Source organism: Arachis ipaensis, chromosome B10 (assembly GCF_059453495.1).
Source record: "Arachis ipaensis isolate K30076 ecotype BB chromosome B10, ASM5945349v1, whole genome shotgun sequence".
In the NCBI taxonomy this organism is placed as follows: Eukaryota; Viridiplantae; Streptophyta; class Magnoliopsida; order Fabales; family Fabaceae; genus Arachis; species Arachis ipaensis.
Window position 1 is genome coordinate 25057115 of NC_142435.1, and position 25186 is coordinate 25082300.

Below are 25186 nucleotides of genomic sequence, written 5' to 3' on the forward strand. Positions count from 1 at the left end.
GACTCCCACATGTGACGAATCATAATATAGCTAAATGAAATAGAAGTTGAAGTAACTAAAGCAAATATTATGAGACAATCAGATACAGTTACCCTGTTGTGAGAACCACTTTGAGGAGTGAGAATGTGAGTTATGATGCGGTGCAGCAGAGAGTTAGTTGGACCCAAAGCCTTATGAGTCGGAACATTTCCATCTAGGCCAGACAAATTTTCACAGATTTGATGAATCACTTGCTTGTATGTAACTCCTACATGTGAGTCCCATTTATCACTCATATAAACCTTTGGCCCTTCATCAATGTATCCAAGGGCAGAAGAGATTGTTTCAGAATCCAGTATGATCTGAACCCGTTTCACATAAGAGTGAAGGCTACCATCAATAAACCTTAGATTTGCATAGTGCCTAACCAGCCCTGGGTACACCATTTTATGAATATGAAGCAGAGGTGACCATTTAAGACCTTCAAACATGGGCTGTAAATCGAGTCCTTTGGAGGCCAAAGATTTTAGATTCACTAGATAAGAGAGACACAAATGCCGTTTCTCCAGGACTTCATTGTGGAATTCAAAAGCAGCACACGTAGAGAACCTGGAAGGATCGAAATGTGAGTGTTGTTTGTGAAACTTGTTCTTGAACTCCATTGACCCAAGGTTTGCGGGTTCTCTGGTCTCATGGAACTCGAAACCCTTCGTCTTCTTGGAACTCTTTCCGGATGCATGTGGAGAGGTTCTTTTCGGCGATGATGGAGAAGGTGAGGTATGAGACTCCTCTACTTCCTCTTCAATGCTGGGCTCCTTCGCCTTCTCGCTCTTCCTTCTTCCAGAGAATTTTTTAGCAATAACTTTGCGCCTCATAGTCTCGGTTCTCTTGGAGGGGGGTGAAAGAGAAGAGGAGGAGGTGGAATGGATGTGAATGTGGGTATGTGATTGGGGTGTAGAAGGTTTTTGAGATTGGCGAATTTTCTCACTCTTCCTTGGGGCTGTTTTCTTTTTCATAATGAAGGAGATAAATGGAGATGGAAGTTGCAGATGAAAGGGTGGCCGGATAGTGAGGTGAGTGATGGGAGGTTAGAGAAGCATTAAATGCTTAATTGGAAAGAGAATGAGAGAAGTTATTACCCATTAAGAGAGCGGTTATTATCCAAGGGCGTTTCAAAAACTGAAAAGAGGTTTCCCTAAATCAAGGGATTAGTTGGAGGGAAAGATTTGATTTGACAACATGCTTCTTCCAACAAGATTTGATGAGACAACCAAGGGATTTTGTTGATTTAATTTTTCAAAAGAAATGAAACTAACAAAACTGTCTTGGTGGGGTCAAGGAATTTTTGGTGGGGCCCATAAAATTCGAATTCTGCGTTGCCTCCCCCTTGACCACAGCTCTTCCATTCTGCCATTTATTGTTTCTCGTCCAAATCTACGAGCAAAAACTGAGCAGAGTCAAATATTCACAAATTTTCAATGAAACTTAAATCAAACATTCCCAAGCTTTTTCTCAAGGTACAGAATCTGTCTTCACAGAGGGGTTTTGTAAAAATATCAGCAATTTGGTCTTCTGATTTTACAAATTGAATATCAATAGTACCCTTTTGCACATGTTCCCTAATAAAATGATACTTTATCTCAATGTGCTTGGTTCTTGAGTGCAGAACATGATTTTTTGAAATATTTATTGCACTCATATTATCACAAAATAGGGGTATACTATTGATTTTTAATTTGTAATCTTCCAATTGTGTTTTTAACCAAATTAATTGAGTGCAACATGCAGATGCGGAAATGTATTCTGCTTCAGCGGTGGATAAAGCCACTGTGGCTTGTTTCTTGCTTGACCACATGTTGAGTGAGCTTCCAAGGAAGCAACACATGCCAGACGTGCTTCTTCTATCCACTCTATCTCCCGCATAATCTGCATCACAAAACCCTACTGCACAAAATTCATCAGATTTAGGATACCACAAGCCATAATCACAAGTTCCTTTAATGTATCTAATAATGCGTTTAACAGCCGTAAGATGGGATTCTTTTGGGTGAGATTGAAATCTTGAGCATACACCCACACTTTGAACAATATCCGGTCTAGAGGAGGTAAGGTACATGAGTGAACCTATCATTCCTCTATACCTTGTTTCATCCACATCTTGACCATCATCATCCTTTTCAAGTTTTGTGTTGGGATGCATTGGTGTACCCATTGCTTTGGAATTTTCTAGGCCAAACTTTTTGATAAGTTCTTTTGCATACTTTCCTTGGTAAATAAAAGTACCACTAGGAGTTTGTTTAATTTGGAGGCCAAGAAAGAAAGTAAGCTCTCCCATTAAGCTCATTTCAAGCTCACTAGTCATGAGTTTTCCAAACTCTTCACACAAGGAAATGTTGGCCGAACCAAATACAATGTCATCAACATAAACTTGAACAAGAAGTATATCATCATTAGATGCTTTAATGAATAAAGTAGTGTCGGTGGTACCCCTTTGAAATTCATTTTCCAACAAGAAGGCACTAAGCCTTTCGTACCAAGCTCTTGGAGCTTGTCTAAGGCCATAAAGAGCCTTAGATAATTTAAAAACATGATTTGGAAACTCTTTATATTCAAAACCGGGGGGTTGTGCCACATACACTTCTCTATCAATAAAGCCATTAAGGAAAGCACACTTAACATCCATTTGAAACATTTTGAAACCTTTATGGGCGGCATAGGCAAGAAGCAACCGAATTGCTTCCATTCTAGCTACCGGAGCAAAAGACTCATCAAAATCTATCCTCTCTTCTTGATCGTAACCTTGGGCCACTAATCTAGCCTTGTTACGAACAACTTGTCCATCCTCACCAAGTTTATTTTTAAAGACCCACTTAGTACCCGTTACCTTCATACCATCCGAATAAGGTACTAATGTCCAAACCTCATTCTTGTCAAATTGAGCTAGCTCCTCTTGCATGGCCTTGACCCATGATGGATCTTCAAGAGCTTGTTTGACATTGTTGGGCTCCATTTGTGACAAGAGAGCAAAGTTGCTAGGTTCGGGTTGCCTTTTGGTGGAGGATCTTGTTGTTACACCATGAGAGGGATCACCAATGATGAAGTCATGAGGATAACCCCTCATAGACTTCCATTCTCTAGGTTTTCGGCCAGGTGTTGAACTTTGATGAGCTTCTGGTGGTCTCGCTGTTTCAGTTTCTCGTGTCTGCTCAGGAGATAAAATGGAAGTTTCTCCTTCAATCTGACGAGACAGAATCGGGCTGACAGATTCTTCATTCTGGACAGATTTGGGATTTTCTTTGCTTGTTTCATCCTCTTCACAATCTGAATCAATATCCTTCACAATGCTGGGAATTAAGTTAGAATCACAAAAAGTAACATGTATGGATTCCTCTATTGTCCTATGTTCCTTGAGATAAACTCTATAGGCCTTGCTTGTGGTGGGATATCCAACAAACATTCCTTCATATGATTTTGGATCAAATTTTCCAAGATTTTCTTTGTTGTTAAGCACAAAACATTTGCATCCAAAAACATGAAAGTACTTAAGATTTGGAGGGGTTCCTTTCCATAGCTCATAAGGCATTTTCTTTAACCCTTTTCTAATGATTGTTCTATTCAAAATATAACATGCTGTGTTCACAGCCTCAGCCCATAAGAATTTAGGAATTTCACTCTCACATAACATAGCCCTAGTCATTTCTTGAAGGCTTCTATTCCTTCTCTCAACCACCCCATTTTGTTGGGGGGTTCTAGGGCATGAAAAATTATGAGAAATCTCTAAGTCATCACAGAGTTTTTCAAAATCTTGATTTTCAAATTCTCTTCCATGATCACTTCTCAAATGGGCAATTTTCAAATCCTTTTCATTTTGAATTTTCTTACAAAGGGTAAAAAAAGCATGAAAGGCATCATTCTTATGAGTAAGGAAAAGTACCCAACCAAATCTAGAGTAATCATCTACCACCACAAGACCATAATGTTTACCTCCTAAACTTTGAGTTCTAGTAGGACCAAAAAGATCAATATGTAACATTTCTAATGGCCTTTTGGTTGAGATTCCATCTTTTGATTTAAAAGAGGATTTTACTTGTTTGCCTAATTGACAAGCATCACAAGTAAGATCCTTATCAAACTTGATGTTTGGGATTCCTCTAACCAAATTTCTTTTGACTAGCTTAGAAATTTGATACATGCTAGCATGTCCCAACTTTCTATGCCAAAGCCATTTTTCAGATTCAAAAGATGTAAAGCATGTTACATTTTGTTCCTTTAAATCCTCAAGAGTTAATCCATACACATTGTTACATCTTTTAGCTTCAAGAAGAACATTCCCAGTTTTTTCACACACAACTAAACAAACAAATTTCTTAAAGATAACTTCAAAACCCAAATCACAAAGTTGACTAACACTAAGCAAATTATGTTTCAAGCCATGTACAAGGAGAACATCATTTATACAAGAAGAAAAGTTTTTACCAACTTTCCCAACAGCCACAATTTTTTCTTTTGCATCATCACCGAAAGTGACAAGTCCTCCATCATAGTCATCAAGCTTTATGAAGAAGGTTGCCTTTCCGGTCATATGCCGAGAGCATCCGCTGTCCATATACCACACATTTTCCTTCCTTTTGGATGCTAGGTACACCTACAAAACAATGCTTAAGTAACCTTAGGTATCCAAATCTTTTTGGATCCTTTTACGTTAAACCATCTTCTATGTCCTAAGCCATTGTAATCAAAAACAATTTTATAAACCTTGTCACCAACCATTCTTTCACCGAAAAAGCATTGAATGGGAAAGTGTCCATTCCGATTGCATAGTCTACAAAACCTTGGAGTTGCCTTTTTGTTAAAGTAGGTGGGATCTTGAAATCTTGTGTCATTAGAAGATGAAGCAATATTTTCAAAATGTGAATTTTCAGATTTAAAGAACCCCAAACCAGCCTTATCATAAAGAGGTTTTTGACTAGCCAAGATGTGATTTAAACTTTCGGAACTTTGTGTAAACTTGGCCAAGTCTTCCTTAAGTCTTTTAACCTCTTTAAGCAACTCTTCATTTTGCTTAAAACAGTCCACATATGCAAGAACACAATGGTTACTTTCACAGCTCCTAACTTGGGCTCTTAACTGCTTATTTTCTTCAACAAGATCACAAGCAGTTTCGGCTTCTCTCACTTTTTCTTTTAGAAAACTGTTTTCGGCCTTAAGAATGGTAATTTGCTGTTCAAGTTCTTGATTTTCCAGCAGAAAATATCTTATTTTTTCAGAAAGGTGATCTATCATAAGATGAAGATCTTCAGTGTTAGGGTTATGAAAGACTACCTGATCTATATGATCTGCCATGAGACATGTTTGTGACTTGGTCTCGGTTTCTTCATCATCATCATCAGAGTCATTCTCCAAGTCTTCCCATGTGGCCATCAGTCCTTTCTTCTTTCCTCTTTTCGGCTTTTCCTCCTTCTTCAGCTTGGGACAATCAGATTTGAAATGCCCCATTTCCTTGCAATTGTAGCAAGTTACCTTGCTAAGGTCTTTCTTTACTCTCCTTGTGCTGCTGCCTTTGCCTTTGAGCTTAGCCATTTTTCTGAATTTTTTTGCAAATAAAACAAACTCATTTTCAGAAGAGTTATCACTGGATTCATCATCCAGAGGGTTAGTCACAGAAGAAAATGCAATTCCTTTCTTTTTTGTATCTTTTTTCAAATAGGTATTTTCAAAAGCAAGAAGATTTCCTCTCAAATCATCAAGTGTCATGGAGTCTAAGCTACTGCTCTCAGAAATAATTAAAGCTTTAGTTTCCCACTCTTTTGTGAGATATCTCAACACTCTTCTCACTAGCACAGAATCAGAATGTGTAATTCTCAGAGCATCTAAGCCAACAATGATAGCATTGAACCGTTCGAACAGTTCATCAATGGACTCTCCTTCCTTCATTGCAAACATTTCATATTCTCTATTTAGCATATCTGTCCGAGTCTTCTTGACAATGGTGGTTCCTTCATGGGTGATTTGCAATTTGTCCCAGATTTCCTTTGCCGTTGTGCATCTTGATACCCGTCGGTACTCCTCGAAGCTGATAGCACAATTGAGCAGATTTATTGCCTTGGCATTTAACTCTACCTTCTTCCTATCTTCCTCGGTCCATCTTGCTTCTGGTTTGAGAGAAACAACTCCTTCTGCACTTGTGATAGTTGGAAATTGAAGCCCTTCGAGAATAATCTTCCAAAGTTTGTAATCCACTGCTTGTACGAATATCTTCATCCTCTCCTTCCAATAGGTATAGTTTTTTCCATTGAAAAGAGGAGGTCTGTTGCTTGATTGACCTTCAGTTAGATTATAGGACACCACATTTGCGCCACTGTTTTCTGCCATGAGGATCTTTACTCCAAGCTGCAAAGCTTGATCTCTTTGAGACCAAGCTCTGATACCAATTGATGGTTTCAGTGGCTAAGAGAAGGGGGGGTTGAATCTTAGCCCCCTTTTTATGTTGCTAACGCTTGCTGAACTCAGAGGAGACTTTTCTGTTTTAGCTCGTCTCTGGACACGAGACTTTTTGTTTTTTCTCGTCACTTGCCACGAGACCTTTTGTTTTGTCTCGTCACTCGGCACGAGACATTTTAGTTTTTGCTCCTGTGCAGTAGAAAACAGAAATGGAGTTGAAGAGAAGAAGGATTACACCCAGATATATCCTGGTTCAGCTGCTAAGTGCAGTGCAGCCTATATCCAGTCTCCATCACAAACATAATGGAATTTCACTATAATCAATCTGATTACAACTTGTAAAGTGCTAACCCAACTTACAAGGGGATTCCCACAGAATCATGAAACACAACATAGATGAACAAAGGAACTCTAAGACATCTATGGCTTTTTCTTTTAATTTTGCACTCTCTGCCTTTTTCCGCTCTATGGCTTTTTCATTACAAACCTCACTGTTTGCCTTTTTCCATGAGACTCAAGACATGACAAAATTAAACAGAAAAATACAAAACAGAATACATTGAAGGAGAAGAGAAAACTGTTAGCTCAGGTAGCTCTGAGAACACTGTGCCTTGCACTCTCAAATCTTCTCCTTGCTTCAAACAGTGGCTGTCCACCCTTATTATAGAAGAGGGGAGCCTCCACTTATTGAAGCCAAAACCGAACCAACTTCTTCCTCCTTCAACAAAAACGGTTCGGCCACATAGAGAGAGAAGAGATAACCATGTAAAACCCAACATGCAATTACCTCTGGACCTTTCTTGATCATCACCCTTCATCAATCCGAGCTCTCCATCCTTGGCTTGCTCTCCAAGATGGATTTCTGGCCCTTGATGCTTCATGATGATGATGACTTCATCTGCTTCAATCTCTGCCTCAACCATCACTTCGCCACTCTAGCTACTCCCTGTGGTGGTTGAGCAGAATCAAAGACAAGCCATGCTTCAAGAATCTCCCTTGCTGGCCGAATCTTCTTCGTCCATTTTTGAGCATGAAAGGTTCAAGATACATCACCAAATCTAACCAAATATGGTGAATATCTCAGCCACAGCTCATTTTTATTTTAGTATATTTTCTTGCCATCATTAGCTTGATGGTCTTGATCACAATCACACGAAAGCCATGCTTCGAGCTCTTCGCTGTGGTGGCGGAGGAAGAACTCCAACCAAGTGTGCTTTTGTGGGCTGAAGACAGTGATCAAGAAGTTTGGGACAAAAAAAATCCTGATAGATTGTTCCATGCTTGTCCAAGATACCGGGTGAGTTATGAATGTAGTCTTGTTGAAACTTGTAATTATTTGAGTGGGATTTTGACATTTTTGTACCCTAATGTTGTGCAGAAGGACAGCCACTGTAATTACTTTAGGTGGGCTGAGGATAACGAGTATGAAGGATTAGAGCACTTAGGAGATGTTAAAACCATGGTTCTAAAAATCGAACCGGACCGGTCGGTTCAACTGAAATAACCGGAAACCGGTCACCTAATCGATCCGGGTAAGGTCAAAAACCGCCTGGCAAAAAATTGATAAAAAACCGGCCAAACCGGTGGTTAACCGGTGAACCGGGAGAACCGTCCGATTTTTTAGCGGTTTTTGGTTTGAAAGAAAAAATGCTAAACGGCGTCGTTGTCTATTTAAAAAAAAATTCATAAAAAGAAACCTGATCCCCAACGCACCCAACCCCATTCCTCTCTTCTCCTCACCTCTCTGAAACTGAACTGCAAATTTTATATTGAAAGCACAAAGAACCCTAGCCCTCCAGCCACCGCAGCCAGCCAGCCACTGCGCCCCGCAGCCCCCAGATCCGCGCAACAATACTTCATTGTCATCGACAAACTCGTCTCCGCTGGGTAGAAGCGTCTTGTTCGGAAGCTCCGTCGCCGTCGCAGGAGCTATGTCGCCGTTGTAGGAAGCTCCGTTGCCGTCCTAGGAAGCTGTGTCGCCGTCGTGTGGAAGCTCTGTGGCCGTCGTCTCCTCTTTTCGAGCGCGCTCTCTCTCTTTTCGCCGGTGTCACCGTCTCGTTGGTCGTCACTGTCTCTCCCTTTCCTCCTCGCCACCGGTAAGCACTGTGGCTTGGATTTTGATAATACTGTGTTCGCCGTGTCACCTCCTCCTCCCCGTCTCCTCTATTTGCTGGCTTTACTGTTAATAATTGAGTTGCTGATTTAGGGTTTGTCATTCTGAGTTACTGATTTTGTTAATTTGTGCTTATTTTGTTAAATTTTTTGGAAAGAATTTGTTGTTGATCCTCAGATATTGTGTTACTGATTTTGTGAATTTGTTATTTTATTCTGAGTTGCCAATGTTTATGAAATTGGAGTTGATTATAATGATCTTCAGATTCTGAATTGCTCTTCTGTTGAATTTGGAGTCTGGTTTCTGGACAGAACTTTTGTTGCTGTTGCATTTTTTTTGGTTGATTGTAACCATTGTGAGTTGCTGTTTTTGTTTGTTTTTTTTTATTTTATTTTTGTTGATTATAATTATTCTGAGTTGTTTATTAGAATGATTTTGGAATAATTTGATATTTTTTGGATTAAGTCTGAGTGGTTGTTAATTATGATTTGTGATGAAGAGTTTCTTTATTTTGGTTTTACAAAGCATGAAACCCAGAACATCTCAGTTCTATTGGTAAAAAATTATAGGATGAAGATATAATTATATATGTTTAAAATTATATATAAATTTTTAATAATTTTTTAATATTTAATTAAAACCGGTTGAACCCTGATTGAACCCTGGTCGAACCAATAAACCAATAAACCAGTGACCTTACCGGTTTATTGACCGATCCGGTTCTCGCAACCTTGGTTAAAACTGATGCAGAAATGGAGAGTGATGCTGTTGTCTTGAACCATAACATATCATGGAGAATGATGAGTTTAGAAGCTGAAGTTAGAGCACTTAGGATGCAACTGTATTTTGGATTAATAGTTGTGATTGTGGTTTTTATGATTACGTGTATGTTCTTTAGTGGGAAGTGAAGCAGTTATTGTGAAAACATGGATTTTGTGAACTTTGATAGTTTGTTGTTATTATGAAAACCTTGTATGTTCATGTTTCTTTACTAGTAAAAATGTTATCTACATGCAACATTATTGTTGATCATAACATAATGTAAGCAAATCAGAATAAGCAGAATTAAAATTAAGTGAAGTAGGAATAGCATAACATCACCAATGGTGTACTAGTTTTCATTGTCTCAGATTCAAATACAACATTGTTTTAACATGATAATAACACAAGGGTAGTAGCTGACAATCGAATAGCAATATACCATAAAGGGCTATACAAAAAACAGGGCTATTGAAGATACCACAACTACCACATTGTTTATAAATAGCAAATTTTGGCCCTAACAAAATAACAGATACTAATTGCCCTATATTTTATGTCTTCAAGTCTTGAAGTCATTCCATGTCTTTTTTTCTGGGAGGTTTGAAACCCGGAGTTGGAACAAATGTCATGAAGCTAGCAAGTTTCTTGGCTGTTGCGGAGCTGCTACCCTTGATCGTTTCAGCAGATACAACAACTGGTCCTGGAGAGGCATGTCCCTTTGCCCTGGCCCTGGTGACATGAAGTTTTGGAGGCCTTCCTCCACCTCTAGTCTGCATCAAACAGTTATCATCATTGTCTCAAATAAAAACAGCTACAAGTAACTAATTCTCAATTTAAAACTGTTTAGAAGATAACCTGAGTAACATTGGTTGAGGTCTGTGATTGTTGTGTCAGTGGAAGCTGAGCATGCTGAGTAATAGGAATTTCAGTCTGTTCATCTGGAGCAGCTGTTGCTACTGCGGTAGTGTCTGTATAGGGTGAGTGTGATCTACCTTTTCTGCTTTCGGACCAGGTGCAGGTTGTGGTGGTGGAACAGCTGCAAGCTACAACTGCATTATCCTTGCTTTCTCTTGAGCATCGTCTTGCTTTTTCTTGCTGCAAGTTCTCTTGTTATGTCCCACCTCTCCACAGTACATGTACCGAATTGGAGCATACTTCCTTTTTATTTTTGTCTTCGTGCCACTGGGTCCTTCAGCCTTGTCCTTCCTTCTATTTGTTATTGGTCTGTCTGGTTTAGGTTTGATTGGAGGTGGAACAGGTGCAGGAGAACTGGTTTTCTCCCATAGATCTTGCACTACAAGAAAAAGGCGCATTTGTAACAAAAAATATTGTTACAAAACGTCGAAATTTTGAAACAAAAGTTTTTTGTAACAAAAAAAGGGTCCATTGCAGTAAGTCCCGTTACAAAAAGTTTTTGTAACGAAAAATGGAACTATTACAATTCAATACCATATTTTATAACAATTTTTTCTGATACAAAAAACCAGAAGCCGTTACAAAAGTGGTAACAAATTTTAATCTTGAAGGTATTTTTCGTAACAGTCAATTCTTTTCCTATCAAAAAATTTTGTTACAAAATGTAACATGATTTTGTAACATTTTTTTCCTTTAGTTACGAAAGCAAATTAATTATTTTATAACAACTTTTTTTATTACAAATTACATGCATAATTTACTAAATTATTTTTTAAATTAACTAATATATTAACGATTTTAATAAGCAAGTTTACATTTATATAATATGCAAAAACATACATAAGTCAAACAAGATCCTTTTAGCTAAAATTATCTTGAAACAAAATAACATTAGCTAGTGAGTACATTGATTAGTTCAACCAAAACATAAAAGTTCTAACATAGATTAGTATCTCTATGCATCAAAACATTCTTGAGCCCTCAAGGTAGCATATGGTCACCATTTCAGCACTCCTGTAAATAAGAAAAACCGAAACAAAAAAGTTCGAAACAAGATATAACACTAATTATAATTTTTCCACTAAGTTTTATCTAAAATGTTTAGAAAAATTTCGGCAGCACCTCCCCTAAAACTTGGATATTTCCACCGTCCACGGTTCCAACAAACACAACCAATTCACAACTTATGTCTCAGCCATACCCAACCAAATTTATCAAACCAAATAATAGGACATTTGTCATTTTTCAACCATGACACAAGTAAAATGTGATAAATAAATCTATATACAAATTAAAGTATACTAATATAAAATGGGAATCATCTACGAAAATGTATTAAAACCATAAGCAACTTTAGAAGTACCTTTAGGGTCTAGTTTGTTTCATTGTCAAAGAGCGCTATGAGAGAGTTCACAACAGCTTGTTGAGCTTCCAATTGAGCTTTCACTCGAGTTTATTCTTCCTTTTGGCGTGTTTGTTGCTTTTTAAGTTTTTCTTTGAGCACATCTATTTTCTTTGTTAGCTCCTCACGGTCTTGCATTGCCTCTTGAAATTGTACTTGAATCCTTAACTTAGATTTCTAAGCCTTTATGCCATAACCTAGCATCACAGCGACTATCACTTTCAAAGGGCTCTATGTAAACTAAATTCCAAGGCGGTTTTCTATAACTCCACAATACAAACTATCCTAATTCAATGCATTGTAAAAAACACAAAATCAATAACAAAATTGAATTAATATTTCTATGTTAATGATGATGATGTAGTTACCTAAAAACACAAAAATTTAAGAAAACAAAAAGTATCAAAATCACCAAAAAAAATACAAAAAATAGAATCAAAATAATAAGGAACTAAAGTAAAATAATAAGGCACCATAGAACATGATAAAAGAAGAGTTTGCTAGCAAGCTTTCGTCCAAACTCAACAGCCTACACCATCAGACAACAATCACAAAAATAGTAATGACACCTAAGAATTGTACCAAGATAATCAATTAAAATATTCAGCAGATTTGTCTGATCATATGATTAACAAATATAAAATGATCAAAGAATATGAAACAAAGACTACATATGAGAATTTCTGCAAGGGTTTTAGTTGTATATAGGGTAATTAAATCCATACCTCTGGGCTTTCTAGATACTGACCTTCAGACAAGAGTACTCTTGTGCATTAGTATTGACTTTAATTTCAGCTTCAAATCCCTTGGAATTACTCCCTTGCACTTCTTGAATAGAACTAGTTTCAGATTGCAAATCCTTGCTCTCATCAACATTAATCAACTCAGATTTCACACCTTCAACCTCATTCATCTTACCCCGATCTTCAGTATTGCTAACCTTTTCGATCGATTGAACGCTCTCTTCATTCTTATCCACTAAATCTTGATGTTCCATGGTTAAAAATTTAAAATGAACCTAAGATTTCCTCGTCAACAATGCAAAAACTGAAAGTTTACCCAATAAAACATAAGCCCTGTGATATTGCCAGTTACCAGTCCATATTTAAAATACTAATCATTCGATTGTTCTAATTTTAGACGGCAGCAGAAAAATATAGTAAGATTAAGACTAAGAACTAGAGCAATAGTGAAGTATTCCAATTCCAATAGCAGAACACATCGAATAATCAGGACTGCGAGAATACAAACAAAACAAAACAAAAAATGGCATGATTAAGAAGCTAGGCAAGGCATGCAAACATAAATTTCATAATAACATAAATTTCATAATAATTTCAATTCTAATTCGTTGCTTCTAAATTTTGGTGAGATTACAGTCAACATCCCTAAGTTTCCGAATCCACAAGTTTCAGGTTCATATCACTTCATTTGATTAATTAATTATCAATTGAAAGTGGAGCCCTGTTTTCATAAACCAGTTCAGAGTTTCCAGCAAACAACCGAGCTTCCAAGTGACTTATCTAAGTCTACAAAATAAATATGAACATGAAACTTGTACTCACTTAAAATAGACTGATAGATCTTTAAAATCCTTTTGAAATCAACTCAAAATTCTGTTTAAATTAAAAGTTATAGCGTCTGAAAGTTGGTACTGCAGAACCAGAAAACCAGAAAAATCTGCAGCAACTACTAAACTTCAAAAAATCATATCTTCCAAACCACTTGGCCAAATTCCCTGAAATTTTTATGGAATTTTCAGGACACACTAAAGTTTTACAGAAAAATAATTTTATCTAAAAATTAGGTCTGGACTACTCCCAAAAAGTCATTCGTTCTGCTGCCAATTATGCAGATTTCTGCAGAAATTCTGCACAAAGTATTTCCCACAACCTCACATACCAAATCCTATATTCAAGCCTAGGATTCATCTAAAATCACATTTCTAACTTTATTTTGACTAACCAAAAGTTGCCCAAGAACTCTTAATTCAATATATCACAATTTCATATCATAGGTGCAAAGTAACCATATTATCACAGCATCTATTCTTCAGCATCTCATCTATAACATATCTCAAGTTCTGATTCATCAAATCAATTTCCAGCAGCCATAGCAACATTCCATACACAAAATCAACATCAACAAGTACTAGTAGCAAGTATAACTTCAAAATACACAACATCGTCAATAATTACTACATTAAATCATTAAACCAATCACCAACTACAGCCATGATTCAACTCAATTCTAACAATTATTCACACAAAGCAACCATAAACCATTTGCAGTTACTCATTTAATTTTATTGGCATTCATAACTTAAAATATTTATTTTTCAAAACAAATCCCCTACCTCAGCTAGTCGAACTCAGAAATTAAATATGACAAACCCTCTTTTGTTCTAAATTTGCAGCAGCGGCGGCATTCCAACATAACCAGAACAGCAATAGTGTCAATTTCCTAAGGCAGCGACGATGGTTGCACTAGGACAAAGGATTCGAATTGAATAGAAATCAAGAGTAAACACAACTCTGGAAATTTAGGACAAGGAATATACTAAATCAAATCGTTCACAAGTATGGCAATGACAAATTGAAGTGTGTAAATAAAACAGAATTAAATAAAAGAATAGACTAGAACCAGAACAGTAATAGTGCTACCGGCAACAACAGCAATGACGTCCTCCTTCAAGTTTGACGATGGCAGAACAACAGCTCTAATAGCGGCTAACTCCGGCGGCAATAGGACATGACGGAGTCAAACCCTAGCAGTGGCGGTGGTGGTTTGACGACGTGAAGGCATGGCGGCACAGAACAGGGCCTCGCTCCTACCCTGGTCCTTCGCGTTCGTCTCTCTCTCTCTTCGCGAAGCCCGCACACCGCGACAACCACGGCGGCGACAATGAAACTCCAACGGCGATGGAGGCAAGGCAGCGGCGCAGGCAGCAACGCTTCCCTCCTCTGCGCTACCTCTTCTCCCTCGATGACCCCTCCCTCTCTCGCGCACGGTTTCTTGCATCGATGGCGGCTCGGCAGCAGCAGCAGTGACAAGCCCAATTCGACGGCGACATCACGAACGGCTTCCCCTACGGCGGACCAGACGTGAGCAGAAGGAAGCTGAACGGCGGTGAGGCGCGACGCCAGTGCAGCAGCCTTCTCCTTCCTTTGTTTCCCTCACTCTCGTATATCTCTCTCTCTCTCTCTTTGCTTTCTTTCTTTGGATTTCTGTTGCTGGGTGTTAACATTTTGAAAGAAAGGGAAGCGGTGTGACGGTGATGAAAGGCTGAACGTGGCTAATTGAAGATTGAACAAGTAGTGGAGGGGGGTTAGGTGTGTGTAGATTGGGTAAAAGGGGTTAGGGTTTTAACTTGGGAATTAGGATTTTGTGTATGAAATTGAAAATTTTAGATAATTTAATAATTTTGATAAAATTAGGGTAATAGAGTAATTGAAAACTAATTTTAATCTAATACTAATATTTATAAAAATATTTATTTAATTATGAACTTAATTTATTTTCGAATAAACACTCTAATTCAATAATTAGAGATAATCAAATTAATTTTTTTTAAAATTATAAAATAATCTTCAAAATCTAATTATTCAAATTAGCGCATATAAAATCCTCATTGTTTTTAAATCACTAAAGTTTTAAATCAATAAAAAAATACTTAATTAATACAAAAAATTCTAAAAATATGTTCTCAAATAAATAAAATAAATCATAAATAATTTATTATTAATTTTTCAAAATCTGAGTAACTACACTACTAAGCTTCTTTTTACTTTCAGCATTTAGTAATGTAGTTTTTTTTTCTTTTATATTTATTTATTTTTATTTATATTTATAATTTAACTTAAAATTTCTTTAAGTTCCATGAATTAAATTTTAATTAATTTTAAAATTTGATTATTAATAAAAATTGTATATTAAGTTTTTAGAAGAATCTAAAATAATATTTATAATTTTTAAAATTTTATTTTTTGAAACAAAATGAAATTATTTTGAAAAAAAATTGTTGTAAAATATACTTATATTTTGTGACAAATAATTAACTTATTACAAACAATATTAAATTTTGTGACAAATTAAATTTTTGTTATAAAACAATTAGAGTTTTTGAAACAGAAAATTATTTTGTTACAAAACAATTGGAATTTTTGAAACAAAAAAAATATTTTGTTACAAAATATTCTGAATTTTTGCAACTTATTTTTTTTTGTTACAAAATATTACTATATTTTGTAACAAAACACCATCTCGTTACAAAAACTAACATTATTTGTAACAAAATAAAACAGGTTGTTACAAAATATTATCATGTTTTGTAACAACTTGTTTCCTTTGTTACAAAACATTATCCTTTTGTAACAATCACTAATTATTGTTACAAAATACTATTTTTTTGTAACAATTTTAAATTTGATACAAATTTTTTGTTACAAATGTTCCATTTTCTTGTAGTGTTGTCCCTTGACAGGATTAACATTGAATTGGTATGTTCTTCTGTACGCCTCCATAGTCAACCATTCGTAGCAATACTCCTCAGGCCTCTTATCATTTTTTTTTCTTGAATGGCCGATATTGCGTGCATACAAGGCATTCCTATATATTTCACAAAAAATAATTTCATTCAGTGAAGTATGTATAATGGTATGCATCTGAAAGAAGAAATCAGTTATGAATTTAACCTGTCAACTGCCAAAACCAGCAGGAGCAAGTATAGTTCCCCAAATCTACCACCATATTAGTTGGCCATCCTTGAACTTCGTACACTTCTTCTTTCGCATCACCCGACCAGTAGGGAGCCCAGTTTTTGGATAACTTAATAAGAGATTCTAGCCTACTTTGCTGAACTGGAGTAAGTATTCCTTGATAAGTCAGAAGCTTCAGTCTATTGTCAGACATGCTTTTCGTAACCATTCTTCGTACCTCCTCTGCCAGGTTCATAATAGGCTTACCTCTGTCATGCTTGGTCTTTGCATTGAAGGATTCACAAGCGTTGTTGCATATGTTGTCTACCTTTGGCCCTTCACTGAAATGGGCTTTGGTCCAAGCTTCCTTCAGCCACTTGGCTAAGTATTCCCAAACTTGTTGATTAATCCTCTTGATTCTAGTCATATTCCTTTCGAACTCAACCGGGGTCCTTGATCTTGCACACTCCCAGACCAAGTCCTTAAGCTCGACGCTGCCCCACTTTTTGGAGAAGTTCCTCCACAAATGCCAAACACAAAATCTGTGTGGAACTGCTGGCACAAGTTCTTTGACAGCAGATATTAATCCCTACACAAACAATCAAACCCGACAAGATTTATAGTCATTCTAGTCCTTCAAAGAATCATCATTAAATCAGAAATGTCCTTAAAAATTAATCGCGATTCAAATTGGTCCTCACCTTTTGCATATCTGAGATGAAACACAAGTTCTTTGCCTCATATTCTCCCAGGTCTGAGAGGAGCAGCTCCAAAAACTATTTCCAGTTCTCTTTGTTCTCAACATCAACAATTGCATATGCAATCACAAAAATGTGATTGTTTGCATCCTGTCCGCAGGCAGTGAGAAGTTGTCCTCCATGTAATATTTTCAGGAATTTCCCATCTAACCCTATCAATGGCATACACCCTGCCTTGAAACCTTCTTACAAGCATCTAGACAGACGTAAAATCTTTTGAACTGAGGCGAATTATCAGTAATGGGAATGACACCCACCTGAACAGTGGAACCTGGGTTGGCAGTTAGCAATTCATGTGCATAATCCCATATCAACCCGTATTGTGCAATCTCATCCCCTTCAACTATCTTCTTAGATGCCTTAAGAGCTCTGATAATTCATGAACTATTCAGCTTCACGTTGCACTTCCTAACAAACTACTCATACACCTCCCTATGCTTCATCTTAGGGTGCTTCCTAAGTTTTGGGTATAACTTATTCACAGTCCATTCCAATGTAGCAGTTCTGTTTTTTCGCTTTCTTGCACAAGTGTGATTGTCAACTAGTATTTTTATCTGCCAGGAACCATCACTGGGGTTGTGTCTATAATATACTACCCATGGACAGTCTTCATACTTACAAATAGCCCTGACTCTAACCTTGTCATTCTTACAGAACCTTATATTCTTACCCCATTGTATAGTATAATCTCTAGTGGCAGCCATAAAATGTTGCTTGGATTTGAAAACCATACTTACCTCAAACTTCAGATCACCAAATTTGGCCTTGTCATTATAATGTGGATACACAGTTGGCCCTTCATCTTCAGAGTCTAACTCCTGGGCAAAATCTTCTGACTTCCATTCATCTCCATCTGATGATTCTTCCCACAAAGATTCGTCGTCTGACTCTGAAATTACATGAAAATAACACAAAATTTTAATACAAAAAAATTAATTGACACAGAAACCCTAAACAAGCAAATTCAATAACTCATACACAATTAATTATAGAATACCTCCATCAGAGCATTCATCAGATTCGATATCCTCATAGCTGGAGTCATCAGTTTCAATAGCTTTGTCCATTGTTCTATCAGCAGCAGGCATATGCTTCTCTCTGTGATCTACTTTCTTGGTCCTAGAAGACTCTACTCCATCAAGGATATGGCCACGTTTTGTAAGCGTGGCTGTAATGAAACCCTGTCGCCACGCTTTTAACACGTCCTTGTTTCTCTCTATGGCCACGCTTTTGAAGCGTGGCAGAAAAAAATGTGGCCATTTCTCTAATCAATTGCCACCCTTACAAAAGCATGGCCGTTGATCCTTTTCGCCACGTTTTTGAAGCGTGGCAAAAAAAAGTGGCCAAATCTCTAATCTATCGCCACCCTCATAAAAGTGTGGCCATTGACCACTTTTGGCCACACTTTTGAAGCGTGACAAGAAAAAAGCGTGGCCATAGGCCTTTTTTCTTGTAGTGCCACTGTCACTGTCACTACTGTATATAGAATCTCCTGCAACTTTTGGAGGCTTGTACAAACTGTCTTCAGCACTCTCATATGAATCATGAGAGTCACTATCATTATTAACTAGAGTTGCCTTAACTTGCCTTCCAGATCTTGTACTGGTTGTAGCTTTTACCTTCTTCTTGATCTTATCGGCTGCTGTAGCCTTGCCAGAAACTTTAGCAGCCTGGGGTTTAGTCCAAGGTTTGGGCTGTTGGATGGCCTTTTCCATGGGCTTTGTTTTGGGCTTTGGAGTGGGCTTAGGTGTGGGAGTACGTGTGGGTTGAGGGGTGGGCTGAGGAGTGGGCTTAGGTGTGGGCTGAGGAGTGAGCTTAGGAGTGGGCTGAGTTTTGGCTCTTTTTAGCTGAGGTGTTTTTTTTTGTTGTCTTACAATAAGGTTGGGACATTGCATTATTCTGGTCCTTGTTCACTTTCTCTGCTTCTTCAGGGATGCTTGGCAAACGTATTACATCATCACCATCCTCGCTCATGCAATCAACCACGTGTGGCTTAGACACTACATGCTCAAAATAGATGTTTATGAGGTGATGATTCCTCCTGCAATCCTTAACCAATGCCAACAGATCAGCGTCGTTTTCTAGCCTCCTCAAGCCATTATCCAGCAGCGTTACAGGCACTTTCCACAAGCAATTGTTCATCTCAGCATATCCTAACTCCTTATAGTATCCCTTCACAAAGAAAACATCTAGAGTGTCTTCGTCTACACCCATTAATACTTCAGTATTATCTGGTTTATAACACAGATAGCCTGATTCATCTGTTTTGAACTTCCCACCATGGTGAAATACAAAGGTCATAGGTGGACCTTCCATCTGAAATCAAAACAGCAACACACACAACTGATGAAAATTTTTTTCATAAAGAGCCAAAGCAGATTCAACATCAACTACCAAAATGAATCTAAAACACACACATGCAGCTACATAGAGCACAAACATTGTTCTCAAGACTCCAAAAACTGGGTCATTCATGGATCATCACCAAAGCCTTAAGCCTGAACACGTTCTCCTAAACCCTAACCTTGCAAACAGTAACAATGGATTTCCAACCATAATACAAGCACATTATTGATCAGGAGATAAAACCACAATCAATCTCAAAAAATAACAAAAGAAAGCTAACCTACCTCTCACGCAAGGCGATGGAGTGCCCTTTTCGGTTGACTAACGTTGTCGCAAACCGGTCACCTGCAACTCCAGCACAATGTCGTCATCGGTCAAGCCTCGTAGTCGCCATTCAATGCTTCGTCTTCCTGGAGGTAACAACTAAGAGAAAGGGATTACAGAGGTTTTTTCTTTTCAGAAGAAGGATGTAACTAGAGACATGTAAGGAAACAGGGATGAAAACCCAAGCGTTGTAACGGGGTGCAAAAAAAATGACGCCGTTTTTGGTTTCGCTGAGGTGTCACACTAACGGCCAGGTCAGCAGATGTTCACGCCGTTACTCAAACATTTGACGGAAGGACTAATGTTACCAATTTTAAATTTTTCGGGGACAGTTTTGATTAACTTTTTCTTATGATGACTAATTTGGAGATCGGGCTATTTTTCGGGACCAATTTGACTATTTACTCATATTTATTCATATAATATACATATTATATAAAAATTTATATTATATTATAATTTATATATAATTTAATTAATTTAAATTTAAGTTATATCAAATATTAATTTTATCTTTCAATAATAATATTATATTTTTATTTTTATTATGAATATTTTGTTTAAATATAATTTTATATATTTATTTTATTAAAATTTATATATTAAAATATTAATAAATATATATTTTAAATTTTAATTTTATATTTTTATTATTTTATAATTTTTATTCAATATTTATGTGAGAGTGATTTTATTAATTTAACAAATAACTTATCTATTAAATTAATAAATTAATAAATGAATAACTTAATCGATTATCGATTCGCTTGAATAGTATCTCACAATAAATACTACTTTTTTAAGGAAATAGATTTTCTCAATTATTAAAAAAAATTAAGAATGTAAAATATGATCTCTAACTTTTTATTAATAAATCACACTTTATTTTCTTAATTATTAACAAAAATTAAGAAAATTCATTCCCCTCTTTTTTCAGCCACACCGTATCAATGACTTCCAATCTTTTTATATTATTAACCCACTTCCCCTTTTTCTGTTCGCTCAACACAATATAATACACACTAACACAAATTTCATCAACGCTCAATTTTCGCAGACATTCTTCTTTCTCCTCTTAAATTAAAACATAATCAACTTTCTCATAAAAAAAAAAAAAAAAAAAAAAAAAAACATAATCAACTTTGAAAATCCTTATCTATTTATTTTTTAAAATATGGAAAGCTTTGTAAATTGTAACACCATTCAGTCCATTCTAACGCTAATAATAAGTTGGTATTATCATATATGTTAGACTACAGAAGCATTTAATTTCACCGTATTCTTACATGAATAGCTAGATGTCAGAATTGAAGGACATAATCAATCTACAATGAATTATGGATTTTTCTCAGGAACTTTAAATTGTTAGTAAGAATAATATTTTACCATTTGGTAGCGAACAAATAAAATCCACTGAGGTGGACCTCCCATACCATATTTCTGTACACCAAAATGCCGTATATATTGCTTTGAATGACCCTCTCTATACACTGCAACATTTGCATGTGATCTGGGTCGCCCATCCTCTCTTTGCGGATAGTGGAATGTTGGAAAGGCAAAGAAATGGTTAATGTTGGTTTAAATATAAGATAAAAAAAAAATTGTTAGTCATTTTAAACTTTTGATTTATTTTATTCTTTATTTTCTAATTTTTAATATTTTTTATTATTAAAATTCTAATTCTATGCCATAAATTATATATTTTAAAACTTAAATTATTAAATAAAGATTAAAGCAGATATAATAAATAATTTTATATTTAATAATTTCAAACTATTTAAACATTATTGCCTATATGTTATCACAAAATGTTTTCTACTAAATTCATTTTAGGGTATAGATTTAAGTAGTTAACTACAACACATATTTGAGGAGTCTTATAATTTACTTATTAACTGAATTTTCACTGATATTAGAAAATAAATGATACTATATATTAACACTAAAACTGATCTCCTTAAAGAACACTTTTTGTTTTAAAATAAAAATGTGTTTAATGAATTACTTTTTATAAATTATTAAGTTTTTTATTATTCCTATTAATTTTTATTTAAAAAATTTACATCAAAATAGACATAAATAATGTAAAATTTTATGTCAGAGATTTATTAATGTCCTAATTAGGAATTAATTTCAGGACATATAGAAACTTTTAGTTGAAAATAACCTTTAAATATTAAAATCACTTTTATTATATTCTAAGACCGAATCTTTGAGAAAATATTCAGTTTGGTCCTAAAGTTATATTCAAGCCTCAATTTAATCCTTGAAATTTTCATTGTTTCAATTTAGTCGCTAAATTTTTTAATTGACTCTATAACGGAAACCACCCCAAAAACTAACGTGATTAAAATTTAAAAAATTTAAAAACTAAATTAAAGCAATTGAAACTTTAAGAACTAAATTGAAATTTGAGTATAATTTTAAGGATTAAACCGAGTATTTTCTCGATTTGTTAAATCTAGAGGATGATGGCTGGATACATCCATGGTCATGAATGTTAGTAACTTTGGAGTGTGAATTATTTGCATTATATTGGTGTTTCCTCAGCTGGTCACACAGATGGATATTAGATTCTTGAGTATAGTACTAGTACTAAAGTACTACTCCATTTTATCCCTCAAAAGTGGGGACATCATTCTCCCTCATTGTTTATCTGTACGGTACCATTTCAATTTCATGCATCTATCTCATGGCCTTATTATTAGCTACCTACATTCATGCTCGTGAACCATTTCAAACAAATCAAAAACATAACTAATTAATAAGTACCTAGCTACACATTATTATTCACATACACGAACAACATATATAATAAATTAAAATTTAGCCAGCAATAATAATAATCATCCATTGTTTTCTTCTCTTTTCTTTTCCCTTGCTTGAGTGCTGGAACATTTTTTTTTATATTAGAAGGTGCTGATAATTAAGATGTGATAACTAACTCTGATTATTGTAGAAGCTTATTTATTTGATTCCTTTATCAATAAAACAGCCACTACATACTTAGGCTTCGAAACTGGAGAGATAAATATAAATAAAATACTACTATATAGTAATAATAGTTATTAGTGACTAATTATAGTAGAAGTGGTGGCCATAGTCAGTTACTGATTCACTGTTGATCATCATCATCATCATCATCATCAGTACTTTGTTGGCTCCAATTCTTGATTGCTTGCCCCACTGCTAGTTTCACAGCTTGTGCATCAATAATACTCTCACCATCCCCTTCATTCTACAAAATTCACAACTTAATCATTCTTAGCCACTATACTTATTTTAAATTATTGCAGAACTTATATATATATATATATATATAACATTATGCACATTGCGTATATGTACACATCAATATTCACATCAAGCCCCTCTCTATGAATTCTCAAATCAAAAATAATATTTACACATCTGAATCAGTTATTATATATTTATATATAAATATATATGTAATTTAATTTATATTTAATATATATTTATATTTTAATATATATTTTATATTAGTAATTGATTTTAACGCACGACTGGTATGATTGTTCTGAAAATGTAAGTATATATCTATTATTTTTAATTAAAAAATATTTTTGAAAATATAATAATTAATTTTAGATTTTTATATAATGAAATTTTCTTTTAAATATTTTGAATAAAAATAAAAAATTATGGATATCTTTTAAGTATATATTAAATATATTTTAAAATGATGTGAATATCATTTGCATATAAGGACATGCGCATGTGACTTCCAAAAATATGGAATAATATAAGAAGTGAAAAAGAAAGTCACAAAATGATATGCACATTGAATATCCTATTTGACATAAATTAAAGAATATCAAGAATAAAAAATAATATTAACAATAGAAAAATATTCAAAAATCATCATAATTTATTGTTTATTATTATTATTATTATTATTATTATTTTTAGTCATTAATTTTTTTAATCTAATAATTCAACAACATGACATATTTTTAACAAATACTTTTAAATATTAATAACTAGACTAAAAATAATAAATACTGCTAGCACTCTTAGCGTTTCTCTTAATAATATTCATATCCGATCCATAAGCTTATTATTATGTTATATTATTTCCATAATATTTACTTACTTCTCCTCCAACAGCTTGAAAGCGAAAAGTGTCTGTGCAAGAAACCCTAGCTTCCATAACAGTGAGACCCATCTCTTCAAACACCTCCAATATGGAAACAAGAAGACCTGGACAACTCTTTGCTGACACCACGTTTACAAGAAACCCCTTCTCTAGGGTTTCTACTTTTACCTGAATATTATTCATTCACAACAATACAATGCAACTTCATTATTAAAATGTATCTAATTTTAATCAACTAAACCTTGTGGAAATAAAGTTTGATTAAAAAAAAATTAGTGCTTAATAATTTTCATTGTGGCTCTCTGCCTAGTATTGAAAATTCATGAAACCACTATTTTAGGGTTTACGTAAATTTTTACATAAATTTTAATTTTTTTATTTGTTTTATATTATTTTTTCTTTTACTTTTAAGATTAAACAAGATTTAAATTCTAAATTTTTCGATCATAAAAATTTTAATATCATATTATAAAATCGTTTTTGTTAAAAATTTAAGGTGATAAGAGGAGATATATAAATTATTATATCTCTGACAAATATATATACGGATAATATAAAATATTTTATATAGTTATCTAATAAATTTATCTATATATATTTTGTACCACCTTTCAAGTAGTTAGTAAAAGTTAAACTATGTACACTAGCGGTGAATTTTTTAGTTAATAAATGTATAAAGTTATTATAAGCTAAGATTTGTAACTACAGAGGTAGAGGTGTTAAACTCTTTTTTTCTTTTTTCTTTTACTTGAGAAAATATATATATACATACCATAGGCAAAGGATTTTGGTGAGTGGATGTTTGTGCAGCCGCCATGTCTTGATTGAGTCTTTCTACTTTTTGCTTTAGATCTCTGATGTACTTTGATGCATCGATTATAATCGACGTCTTGTTAAGCTGCCACATATATATAACAATTATCAATCAATATTTTTCAATATCTAATAATTTTGAATATATCCAGATATCTATGGTAGAAAATAAAGACATGTAAATTTAGGAAATTGAATGAAATTAGAAAGAAGAAAAAATGAATAATTACAGCATGAGAGTTAGTAATGGAACGAAGAAGTTGCAGCTTCTCGTGCAATAGTGCTGCTCTCTTTTGCTCTCTAGAAACCATGAGAGAAGAGTGAGTTGTTTTCTGTTTCTTCTGTTTTGCTATATATATCAACTTTTGCAGATCTCTATCTGAAGCTGTTTATATATAATTAGAGAGCTACGAACTTCCTATAACGGAGACCTCTCATCAAACAACACTACCTACTTCTATTTATTTATTTATTATTGTTGTGTTTTCTTTTTCTTTCTTGTTTCTCACATGACTGCCT

At 34.9% G+C, this 25186-nt stretch overlaps 1 protein-coding gene and 1 long non-coding RNA gene across 2 annotated transcripts; both read right to left on the minus strand.

Annotated features, from left to right (window-relative positions):
- Positions 1–11053: 11053 nt before the first annotated feature.
- LOC148579450 (uncharacterized) lies at positions 11054–14909 on the minus strand. Its single transcript, XR_015907636.1, has 4 exons — positions 14276–14909; positions 12361–14146; positions 11574–11809; positions 11054–11224 (listed from the first exon to the last, which is right to left on the minus strand). It is a non-coding gene; the product is annotated as an uncharacterized LOC148579450 (long non-coding RNA).
- A 7778-nt stretch (positions 14910–22687) lies between these two features.
- LOC107621543 (transcription factor bHLH61) lies at positions 22688–25186 on the minus strand. Its single transcript, XM_016323567.3, has 4 exons — positions 24898–25186; positions 24627–24752; positions 23852–24022; positions 22688–22975 (listed from the first exon to the last, which is right to left on the minus strand). Exons 1-4 carry the CDS (start codon positions 24976–24978, stop codon positions 22853–22855), a joined length of 501 nt encoding a protein of 166 aa, XP_016179053.1. The 5' UTR covers positions 24979–25186; the 3' UTR covers positions 22688–22852.

Excerpts from the sequence above, each read along its gene's own strand:
- LOC107621543 (XM_016323567.3), bottom strand. The coding sequence starts at position 24,978 with ATGGTTTCTAGAGAGCAAAAGAGAGCAGCACTATTGCACGAGAAGCTG. Across the intron at positions 24,023-24,626 it reads ACCAAAATCCTTTGCCTATG|GTAAAAGTAGAAACCCTAGA; the intron begins GTATGTATATAT and ends AATAATATTCAG. Across the intron at positions 22,976-23,851 it reads TTCAAGCTGTTGGAGGAGAA|AATGAAGGGGATGGTGAGAG; the intron begins GTAAGTAAATAT and ends TGAATTTTGTAG.